Source organism: Taudactylus pleione, unplaced genomic scaffold (genome assembly GCF_031769625.1).
Source record: "Taudactylus pleione unplaced genomic scaffold, aTauple2 ptg000278l, whole genome shotgun sequence".
Lineage (NCBI taxonomy): Eukaryota > Metazoa > Chordata > Amphibia > Anura > Myobatrachidae > Taudactylus > Taudactylus pleione.
In genome coordinates, this window is record NW_028284680.1 from 6171914 (window position 1) to 6185207 (window position 13294).

The 13294-nt window shown below is 45.5% G+C and overlaps 1 protein-coding gene across 1 annotated transcript in view; it reads left to right on the plus strand.

The window, feature by feature from the left end:
- The first annotated feature begins 4011 nt into the window (after window positions 1-4011).
- The window catches only part of SIAE (sialic acid acetylesterase), a 30758-nt gene continuing 21475 nt past the window's right edge, over window positions 4012-13294 (plus strand). The window contains exon 1 of the mRNA XM_088481808.1: window positions 4012-4077. Within this exon, the coding sequence (XP_088337934.1) occupies window positions 4023-4077 (55 nt within the window). The 5' untranslated portion in view covers window positions 4012-4022. The remainder of the gene's footprint in view (window positions 4078-13294) is intronic.

The following is a 13294-nucleotide window of genomic DNA, read 5'->3' on the forward strand; positions in this document are numbered from 1 at the left end:
AGTGCCAGGTACTATAGGGGCACACAGAGTGGCAGGGGAGAGGTCAGGTACTATATGGGCAAACAGGGTGACAGGGGAGAGGGTGGCAGGTATTATAGGAACACAGGGTGGCAGGGGAGAGAGGTGTCAGGTACTATATGGGCACACAGTGACGGGAGAGGGTGTCAGGTACTATATGGGCACACAGGGTGACAGGGGAGAGGGTGTCAGGTACTATATAGGCACACAGGGTTACAGGGGAGAGGGTGTCAGGTACTATATAGGCACACAGGGTGGCAGGGGAGAGAGTTCCAGGTACTATGTGGGCACACAGGGTGGCAGGGGAGAGGGTGGCAGGTGCTGTATGGGCACAGGGTGGCAGAGGAGAGAGTCCCAGGTACTATATATGCACACAGGGTGGCAGGGGAGAAAGTGCCAGGTACTATATGGGCACACAGAGTGGCAGGGGAGAGGGTGGCAGGTACTATATGGGCACACAGGGTGATGGGAGAGAGTGGCAGGTACTATATGGGCACACAGGTTGGCAGGGGAGAGGGTGGCAGGTACTCTATGGGCACACAGGGTGGCAGGGGAGAGAGTGCCAGGTACTATATACGCACACAGGGTGGCAGGGGAGAGAGTGCCAGGTACTATATGGGCACACAGAGTGGCAGGGGAGAGGGTATCAGGTACTCTATAGGCACACATGGTGCCAGGTACTATATACGCACACAGGGTGGCAGGGGAGAGGGTGGCAGGTACTATATGGGCACACAGGGTGACAGGGGAGAGGGTGTCAGGTACTCTGTAGGCACACACGGTGTCTGGTACTATATGGGCACAGAGGGTGTCAGGTAGTATATTGGCACACACGGTGTCAGGTACTATATGGGCACAGAGGGTGTCAGGTACTCTGGAGGCACACATGGTGTCAGGTACTATATGGGCACAGAGGGTGTTAGGTACCATGGGGGTCATTCAGACCCGGTCGTTAGCGCCGATGCGCTTGGACCGGGTCGATGGCCCCCCACAGAGCATGCGCACGACGGCGCCGGTGTGCGCATGCGTGAGACCCGCTACGACCGACAGCGCCGGTCGTAGCAGGTCTCGATCCAAAGGGGGCGAGCTGTCGATGTTGATTGACAGCTCGCCCCGTTTGGAAGGCAGGCCGGGGGGGTGGCAGCCCAAATGGGGGCGTTCCCATGGGAACGCCCGCCGTTTGGGGGAGGCCCCACTGACATCACTAGTGTCACAGCGCATGCGTCATGGTACTGTACATTATCGTAGTCGCTCACAGCAACAATTTACTCGCAGTGTGACTGACAGACAGGGAGGGTTTGTGGGAGGTAACGGGGAGTGGTAGGCAAAGATCGCAGGCGTGTCGCAAATGTTTGGGGGCACGTCACACCCTGCGACTGTGGTGCCATACGCAAGAAATATGGCTCCGGCTTCTCGGTTCCCACGGCCATTCTCAGCGACCATAGGCTTACTCAGGACTGCAACAATCAAATGATCTGCGATGGAAGCCGCGTCTTTGTACGCAGAGCGTCACACCTCCTGGTGGCTGCCACATTTCTATATAGCAGCTGCGTACAGAGTCACAGCCGCAGCGGCGATAGCGCAGTCTCTGAATCACGCCCGTAGTACATGTGGTGCAGTGAGGCGATCAGTGTATGATCATCGAGAACACGGTATAATACTGTAATTCATGTGTAACCTGTTCCTCTTCTTCTGTCACATGTACAATGTATTCAGTCATCTGCAGGAGGGTGTGACACCAACACTTCTACTGCACCATCCTGGCTAATCCCGCAGCGTTCATAGGACAGTCCCCAAGAGCTGGCCGTCCGCAGTACTTCTCTAGGGATAATGAGCCTCATTCAGAGGCGGTCGTTAGATGCAATTGGTCGCTCTGAACCAGGGCGGCCGCTTGCCTCCTCAACGGCCGCCTCCTTGTCGATCGTTAAGCTCTGGGTTAACACCCACAGCTCTAACGACCGACATGGGTGATGGTCGCGATGGTCAAGACCATCGGGGCTTACGACCAAACACTAGGGTAGGGTCTGGGCACTCGTAAGCCCCAGGGAGCTTCCTGCTCTGTTCAAGCAGGAAGTTCCCCACTGACATCAGCAATGATGTCAGTGGGGCCGCCCCCAAACGGCAAGCGTTCCGACAGGAACGCCTCCGTTTGGCCAGGCACGCCCCCGGCCCGCCCAGCAAACGGGCCAGCTGTCACTCAACATCGACAGCTCGCCCCGTCTGCTACGAGACCCCTAACGACGGAGCGCCTGTCGTTAGCCGGGTCTCGCGCATGCGCACGACGGAGCTCATTGGTTATCACCCAGTGAGAGATTTGTAAGAGGTCTGCCTGGGCCATTCTGTTTGGTTTTCAAAAATTCCCTACCCACCGGACCCTCGTTCAGCCAACTTCAGGCTAAGCAGCTGGACGACGTGCATTAGGTCAACATTAGAACGTCGACATGGTTGGGATAACGACATGCTTAGCATGTCGACAGCAACCAAGCAGACATTTATCATATCTGCACGGATGACATGTCGACATGATCAAATGTCGACCTAATGTCCCTGATGGCCCAGTGTTTTCTTCCGGGTCCCGGTGGTTATGCGACATGCATTTCCTGGTGCAGACGCCTGTGGAGAGGCATTCTGGTTAAATATTCTGTCCCTATCCATAACCACCCAGATGTTGACATGATGCCTGTTGACGTGTTGAGCTATGTTGACATTTTAATGTTGAGTTTATGGTGTAAATGTCAATGTGAACCATGTGACCGGGTCCCTTGCAGATCGCCCCCATACATTGTGTAGTACCTCTGGGGTGGAGGAGAGAGGGACATGTGCACAAATAGGGGCATGGCCTTGCGGTACAGGGGCATTGCCGTCTGTCATGCTCCTGTTTTCTGTCACGCTGGGGGCATACCCACTGTTTGCTGAGCTGCCCCTGGCTCTCCCTAGTGTATGGATGCCGTACACTAGTCACCACTGAGGAGCAGGTGAGAGGCAGACTCCCCAACCTTGGTCTGTGGGACAGTGCTCCAAAAGCAGGACTGTCCCCCAAAATATGGATGGTAGGGAGATTTAGTGCAGAATATGGAGGCACTCCAACCATCTGGCAGTTGGCATCCTCCACTGTCCCTGTCGGCTGCACACATAGGGTATGCCCAACCTTAAGGTGTGTACACATTAGACGATGTATTGCACAATCCTGACACATGGGAACTACAATCGTGCAGTGGACCTGATTCAGAGGCGCTCGCAAAAAGCGAGCGCTCGCTCTGAATCAGGGAGGAGGCTGGTTTTTTTAGTTGCGGCCTCCTGGCTGCTCGCATAGCTGTGGGTCTAATAGACGACAAACGGCAGGCGTTCGCTTGGGAACGCCTCCGTTTGTGAAGCCACCCCCGGCCACGCCTACAAAACGGGGACAGCCGCCAATTTTGTAGTAAGCCACGGAGCGAGTGCTGTTTGCGCTCGCTCCGGGCCTCGCGCATGCGCAGTGCACTGGGCCACCATCGACCCGCTTGCGAGCGGGTCTGAATCAGGCCCAGTGTCCACTAACGATAACGATGTCGATGCGCGGTCTCGCGGGTCGTTTGTCTTAGCCTCAGATCTTACCTACATGCAGTAAAATCTGGCAATCTTGTTAATGACATTAAGGTCATTGGTCAAATCGTTTGTCTGATTGCACAGTTTATGCGAGATATCGTTTGTCCGGTCAGTGCCGGGGAGTTGACGGTAAACCGTTGACGACATTGCATCTTTTGTGAGTCGTCCAGTGCGTACACAACTTTATTCTGTGCAGCTGAGACAGACCACAAGCCACGTATTAGTGCTGTAGAATATAAAATAGTGTAAAGGTCTCTGCAGCACTTACATGTACAGTAAACAGGTAATAATAATAAGTTTATGTTTCTATAATGAAGCTGCTGTGACTTCCCTGCCCTGAATACAGGGTGTGTAAGAGTCCCTCCTCCTGACAGTGTTTGTGTGACAGCATTTCCTGGTGTAACACAATTGCCGGAGAAATGACTGGGATCAGACCACTGCTGCTCCTGTTCCCACTGCTGCTCACCAGTACAGGTATACAGACCCCGTATCTCTCTTATCCATAGGACACAATATAGGATTACTTAGTAATCTTATGGATATAGCACTGCATTCATTGGGGCTCACCAGTGCAGGTATACAGACCCCGTATCTCTCTTATCCATAGGACACAATATAGGATTACTTAGTAATCTTATCATGGATATAGCACTGCATTCATTGGGGCTCACCAGTGCAGGTATACAGACCCCGTATCTCTCTTATCCATAGGACACAATATAGGATTACTTAGTAATCTTATGGATATAGCACTGCATTCATTGGGGCTCACCAGTGCAGGTATACAGACCCCGTATCTCTCTTATCCATAGGACACAATATAGGATTACTTAGCAATCTTATGGATATAGCACTGCATTCATTGGGGCTCACCAGTGCAGGTATACAGACCCCGTATCTCTCTTATCCATAGGACACAATATAGGATTACTTAGTAATCTTACGGATATAGCACTGCATTCATTGGGGCTCACCAGTGCAGGTATACAGACCCCGTATCTCTCTTATCCATAGGACACAATATAGGATTACTTAGTAATCTTATGGATATAGCACTGCATTCATTGGGGCTCATCAGTGCAGGTATACAGACCCCGTATCTCTCTTATCCATAGGACACAATATAGGATTACTTAGTAATCTTATGGATATAGCACTGCATTCATTGGGGCTCACCAGTGCAGGTATACAGACCCCGTATCTCTCTTATCCATAGGACACAATATAGGATTACTTAGTAATCTTATGGATATAGCACTGCATTCATTGGGGCTCACCAGTGCAGGTATACAGACCCCGTATCTCTCTTATCCATAGGACACAATATAGGATTACTTAGTAATCTTATGGATATAGCACTGCATTCATTGGGGCTCACCCGTGCAGGTATACAGACCCCGTATCTCTCTTATCCATAGGACACAATATAGGATTACTTTGTAATCTTATGGATATAGCACTGCATTCATTGGGGCTCACCAGTGCAGGTATACAGACCCTGTATCTCTCTTATCCATAGGACACAATATAGGATTACTTAGTAATCTTATGGATATAGCACTGCATTCATTGGGGCTCACCAGTGCAGGTATACAGACCCCGTATCTCTCTTATCCATAGGACACAATATAGGATTACTTAGTAATCTTATGGATATAGCACTGCATTCATTGGGGCTCACCAGTGCAGGTATACAGACCCCGTATCTCTCTTATCCATAGGACACAATATAGGATTACTTAGTAATCTTATGGATATAGCACTGCATTCATTGGGGCTCACCCGTGCAGGTATACAGACCCCGTATCTCTCTTATCCATAGGACACAATATAGGATTACTTTGTAATCTTATGGATATAGCGCTGCATTCATTGGGGCTCACCAGTACAGGTATACAGACCCCGTATCTCTCTTATCCATAGGACACAATATAGGATTACTTAGTAATCTTATGGATATAGCACTGCATTCATTGGGGCTCACCCGTGCAGGTATACAGACCCCGTATCTCTCTTATCCATAGGACACAATATAGGATTACTTTGTAATCTTATGGATATAGCGCTGCATTCATTGGGGCTCACCAGTGCAGGTATACAGACCCCGTATCTCTCTTATCCATAGGACACAATGTAGGATTACTTAGCAATCTTATGGCTATAGCGCTGCATTCATTGGGGCTCATCAGTGCAGGTATACAGACCCCGTATCTCTCTTATCCATAGGACACAATATAGGATTACTTAGTAATCTTATGGATATAGCACTGCATTCATTGGGGCTCACCAGTGCAGGTATACAGACCCTGTATCTCTCTTATCCATAGGACACAATATAGGATTACTTAGTAATCTTATGGATATAGCACTGCATTCATTGGGGCTCACCAGTGCAGGTATACAGACCCCTTATCTCTCTTATCCATAGGACACAATATAGGATTACTTAGTAATCTTATGGATATAGCACTGCATTCATTGGGGCTCATCAGTGCAGGTATACAGACCCCTTATCTCTCTTATCCATAGGACACAATATAGGATTACTTAGTAATCTTATGGATATAGCACTGCATTCATTGGGGCTCACCAGTACAGGTATACAGACCCCGTATCTCTCTTATCCATAGGACAAAATATAGGATTACTTAGTAATCTTATGGATATAGCACTGCATTCATTGGGGCTCACCAGTGCAGGTATACAGACCCTGTATCTCTCTTATCCATAGGACACAATATAGGATTACTTAGTAATCTTATGGATATAGCACTGCATTCATTGGGGCTCACCAGTACAGATATACAGACCCCGTATCTCTCTTATCCATAGGACACAATATAGGATTACTTAGTAATCTTATGGATATAGCACTGCATTCATTGGGGCTCACCAGTACAGATATACAGACCCCGTATCTCTCTTATCCATAGGACACAATATAGGATTACTTAGTAATCTTATGGATATAGCACTGCATTCATTGGGGCTCACCAGTGCAGGTATACAGACCCCGTATCTTATCCATAGGACACAATATAGGATTACTTAGTAATCTTATGGATATAGCACTGCATTCATTGGGGCTCACCAGTGCAGGTATACAGACCCCGTATCTTATCCATAGGACACAATATAGGATTACTTAGTAATCTTATGGATATAGCACTGCATTCATTGGGGCTCGCCAGTGCAGGTATACAGACCCCGTATCTCTCTTATCCATAGGACACAATATAGGATTACTTAGTAATCTTATGGATATAGCACTGCATTCATTGGGGCTCACCAGTGCAGGTATACAGACCCTGTATCTCTCTTATCCATAGGACACAATATAGGATTACTTAGTAATCTTATGGATATAGCACTGCATTCATTGGGGCTCACCAGTACAGGTATACAGACCCCGTATCTCTCTTATCCATAGGACACAATATAGGATTACTTAGTAATCTTATCATGGATATAGCACTGCATTCATTGGGGCTCACCAGTACAGGTATACAGACCCCGTATCTCTCTTATCCATAGGACACAATATAGGATTACTTAGTAATCTTATGGATATAGCACTGCATTCATTGGGGCTCACCAGTGCAGGTATACAGACCCCGTATCTCTCTTATCCATAGGACACAATATAGGATTACTTAGTAATCTTATGGATATAGCACTGCATTCATTGGGGCTCATCAGTGCAGGTATACAGACCCCGTATCTCTCTTATCCATAGGACACAATATAGGATTACTTAGTAATCTTATGGATATAGCACTGCATTCATTGGGGCTCACCAGTGCAGGTATACAGACCCCGTATCTCTCTTATCCATAGGACACAATATAGGATTACTTAGTAATCTTATGGATATAGCACTGCATTCATTGGGGCTCACCAGTGCAGGTATACAGACCCCGTATCTCTCTTATCCATAGGACACAATATAGGATTACTTAGTAATCTTATGGATATAGCACTGCATTCATTGGGGCTCACCCGTGCAGGTATACAGACCCCGTATCTCTCTTATCCATAGGACACAATATAGGATTACTTTGTAATCTTATGGATATAGCACTGCATTCATTGGGGCTCACCAGTGCAGGTATACAGACCCTGTATCTCTCTTATCCATAGGACACAATATAGGATTACTTAGTAATCTTATGGATATAGCACTGCATTCATTGGGGCTCACCAGTGCAGGTATACAGACCCCGTATCTCTCTTATCCATAGGACACAATATAGGATTACTTAGTAATCTTATGGATATAGCACTGCATTCATTGGGGCTCACCAGTGCAGGTATACAGACCCCGTATCTCTCTTATCCATAGGACACAATATAGGATTACTTAGTAATCTTATGGATATAGCACTGCATTCATTGGGGCTCACCCGTGCAGGTATACAGACCCCGTATCTCTCTTATCCATAGGACACAATATAGGATTACTTAGTAATCTTATCATGGATATAGCACTGCATTCATTGGGGCTCACCAGTGCAGGTATACAGACCCCGTATCTCTCTTATCCATAGGACACAATATAGGATTACTTAGTAATCTTATGGATATAGCACTGCATTCATTGGGGCTCACCAGTGCAGGTATACAGACCCCGTATCTCTCTTATCCATAGGACACAATATAGGATTACTTAGCAATCTTATGGATATAGCACTGCATTCATTGGGGCTCACCAGTGCAGGTATACAGACCCCGTATCTCTCTTATCCATAGGACACAATATAGGATTACTTAGTAATCTTATGGATATAGCACTGCATTCATTGGGGCTCACCAGTGCAGGTATACAGACCCCGTATCTCTCTTATCCATAGGACACAATATAGGATTACTTAGTAATCTTATGGATATAGCACTGCATTCATTGGGGCTCACCAGTGCAGGTATACAGACCCCGTATCTCTCTTATCCATAGGACACAATATAGGATTACTTAGTAATCTTATGGATATAGCACTGCATTCATTGGGGCTCACCAGTGCAGGTATACAGACCCCGTATCTCTCTTATCCATAGGACACAATATAGGATTACTTAGTAATCTTATGGATATAGCACTGCATTCATTGGGGCTCACCAGTGCAGGTATACAGACCCCGTATCTCTCTTATCCATAGGACACAATATAGGATTACTTAGTAATCTTATGGATATAGCACTGCATTCATTGGGGCTCACCCGTGCAGGTATACAGACCCCGTATCTCTCTTATCCATAGGACACAATATAGGATTACTTTGTAATCTTATGGATATAGCGCTGCATTCATTGGGGCTCACCAGTACAGGTATACAGACCCCGTATCTCTCTTATCCATAGGACACAATATAGGATTACTTAGTAATCTTATGGATATAGCACTGCATTCATTGGGGCTCACCCGTGCAGGTATACAGACCCCGTATCTCTCTTATCCATAGGACACAATATAGGATTACTTTGTAATCTTATGGATATAGCGCTGCATTCATTGGGGCTCACCAGTGCAGGTATACAGACCCCGTATCTCTCTTATCCATAGGACACAATGTAGGATTACTTAGCAATCTTATGGCTATAGCGCTGCATTCATTGGGGCTCATCAGTGCAGGTATACAGACCCCGTATCTCTCTTATCCATAGGACACAATATAGGATTACTTAGTAATCTTATGGATATAGCACTGCATTCATTGGGGCTCACCAGTGCAGGTATACAGACCCTGTATCTCTCTTATCCATAGGACACAATATAGGATTACTTAGTAATCTTATGGATATAGCACTGCATTCATTGGGGCTCACCAGTGCAGGTATACAGACCCCTTATCTCTCTTATCCATAGGACACAATATAGGATTACTTAGTAATCTTATGGATATAGCACTGCATTCATTGGGGCTCATCAGTGCAGGTATACAGACCCCTTATCTCTCTTATCCATAGGACACAATATAGGATTACTTAGTAATCTTATGGATATAGCACTGCATTCATTGGGGCTCACCAGTACAGGTATACAGACCCCGTATCTCTCTTATCCATAGGACAAAATATAGGATTACTTAGTAATCTTATGGATATAGCACTGCATTCATTGGGGCTCACCAGTGCAGGTATACAGACCCTGTATCTCTCTTATCCATAGGACACAATATAGGATTACTTAGTAATCTTATGGATATAGCACTGCATTCATTGGGGCTCACCAGTACAGATATACAGACCCCGTATCTCTCTTATCCATAGGACACAATATAGGATTACTTAGTAATCTTATGGATATAGCACTGCATTCATTGGGGCTCACCAGTACAGATATACAGACCCCGTATCTCTCTTATCCATAGGACACAATATAGGATTACTTAGTAATCTTATGGATATAGCACTGCATTCATTGGGGCTCACCAGTGCAGGTATACAGACCCCGTATCTTATCCATAGGACACAATATAGGATTACTTAGTAATCTTATGGATATAGCACTGCATTCATTGGGGCTCACCAGTGCAGGTATACAGACCCCGTATCTTATCCATAGGACACAATATAGGATTACTTAGTAATCTTATGGATATAGCACTGCATTCATTGGGGCTCGCCAGTGCAGGTATACAGACCCCGTATCTCTCTTATCCATAGGACACAATATAGGATTACTTAGTAATCTTATGGATATAGCACTGCATTCATTGGGGCTCACCAGTGCAGGTATACAGACCCCGTATCTCTCTTATCCATAGGACACAATATAGGATTACTTAGTAATCTTATGGATATAGCACTGCATTCATTGGGGCTCACCAGTACAGGTATACAGACCCCGTATCTCTCTTATCCATAGGACACAATATAGGATTACTTAGTAATCTTATCATGGATATAGCACTGCATTCATTGGGGCTCACCAGTACAGGTATACAGACCCCGTATCTCTCTTATCCATAGGACACAATATAGGATTACTTAGTAATCTTATGGATATAGCACTGCATTCATTGGGGCTCACCAGTGCAGGTATACAGACCCCGTATCTCTCTTATCCATAGGACACAATATAGGATTACTTAGTAATCTTATGGATATAGCACTGCATTCATTGGGGCTCATCAGTGCAGGTATACAGACCCCGTATCTCTCTTATCCATAGGACACAATATAGGATTACTTAGTAATCTTATGGATATAGCACTGCATTCATTGGGGCTCACCAGTGCAGGTATACAGACCCCGTATCTCTCTTATCCATAGGACACAATATAGGATTACTTAGTAATCTTATGGATATAGCACTGCATTCATTGGGGCTCACCAGTGCAGGTATACAGACCCCGTATCTCTCTTATCCATAGGACACAATATAGGATTACTTAGTAATCTTATGGATATAGCACTGCATTCATTGGGGCTCACCCGTGCAGGTATACAGACCCCGTATCTCTCTTATCCATAGGACACAATATAGGATTACTTTGTAATCTTATGGATATAGCACTGCATTCATTGGGGCTCACCAGTGCAGGTATACAGACCCTGTATCTCTCTTATCCATAGGACACAATATAGGATTACTTAGTAATCTTATGGATATAGCACTGCATTCATTGGGGCTCACCAGTGCAGGTATACAGACCCCGTATCTCTCTTATCCATAGGACACAATATAGGATTACTTAGTAATCTTATGGATATAGCACTGCATTCATTGGGGCTCACCAGTGCAGGTATACAGACCCCGTATCTCTCTTATCCATAGGACACAATATAGGATTACTTAGTAATCTTATGGATATAGCACTGCATTCATTGGGGCTCACCCGTGCAGGTATACAGACCCCGTATCTCTCTTATCCATAGGACACAATATAGGATTACTTTGTAATCTTATGGATATAGCGCTGCATTCATTGGGGCTCACCAGTACAGGTATACAGACCCCGTATCTCTCTTATCCATAGGACACAATATAGGATTACTTAGTAATCTTATGGATATAGCACTGCATTCATTGGGGCTCACCCGTGCAGGTATACAGACCCCGTATCTCTCTTATCCATAGGACACAATATAGGATTACTTTGTAATCTTATGGATATAGCGCTGCATTCATTGGGGCTCACCAGTGCAGGTATACAGACCCCGTATCTCTCTTATCCATAGGACACAATGTAGGATTACTTAGCAATCTTATGGCTATAGCGCTGCATTCATTGGGGCTCATCAGTGCAGGTATACAGACCCCGTATCTCTCTTATCCATAGGACACAATATAGGATTACTTAGTAATCTTATGGATATAGCACTGCATTCATTGGGGCTCACCAGTGCAGGTATACAGACCCTGTATCTCTCTTATCCATAGGACACAATATAGGATTACTTAGTAATCTTATGGATATAGCACTGCATTCATTGGGGCTCACCAGTGCAGGTATACAGACCCCTTATCTCTCTTATCCATAGGACACAATATAGGATTACTTAGTAATCTTATGGATATAGCACTGCATTCATTGGGGCTCATCAGTGCAGGTATACAGACCCTGTATCTCTCTTATCCATAGGACACAATATAGGATTACTTAGTAATCTTATGGATATAGCACTGCATTCATTGGGGCTCACCAGTACAGATATACAGACCCCGTATCTCTCTTATCCATAGGACACAATATAGGATTACTTAGTAATCTTATGGATATAGCACTGCATTCATTGGGGCTCACCAGTACAGATATACAGACCCCGTATCTCTCTTATCCATAGGACACAATATAGGATTACTTAGTAATCTTATGGATATAGCACTGCATTCATTGGGGCTCACCAGTGCAGGTATACAGACCCCGTATCTTATCCATAGGACACAATATAGGATTACTTAGTAATCTTATGGATATAGCACTGCATTCATTGGGGCTCACCAGTGCAGGTATACAGACCCCGTATCTTATCCATAGGACACAATATAGGATTACTTAGTAATCTTATGGATATAGCACTGCATTCATTGGGGCTCGCCAGTGCAGGTATACAGACCCCGTATCTCTCTTATCCATAGGACACAATATAGGATTACTTAGTAATCTTATGGATATAGCACTGCATTCATTGGGGCTCACCAGTGCAGGTATACAGACCCCGTATCTCTCTTATCCATAGGACACAATATAGGATTACTTAGTAATCTTATGGATATAGCACTGCATTCATTGGGGCTCACCAGTACAGGTATACAGACCCCGTATCTCTCTTATCCATAGGACACAATATAGGATTACTTAGTAATCTTATCATGGATATAGCACTGCATTCATTGGGGCTCACCAGTACAGGTATACAGACCCCGTATCTCTCTTATCCATAGGACACAATATAGGATTACTTAGTAATCTTATGGATATAGCACTGCATTCATTGGGGCTCACCAGTGCAGGTATACAGACCCCGTATCTCTCTTATCCATAGGACACAATATAGGATTACTTAGTAATCTTATGGATATAGCACTGCATTCATTGGGGCTCACCAGTGCAGGTATACAGACCCCGTATCTCTCTTATCCATAGGACACAATATAGGATTACTTAGCAATCTTATGGATATAGCACTGCATTCATTGGGGCTCACCAGTACAGGTATACAGACCCCGTATCTCTCTTATCCATAGGAC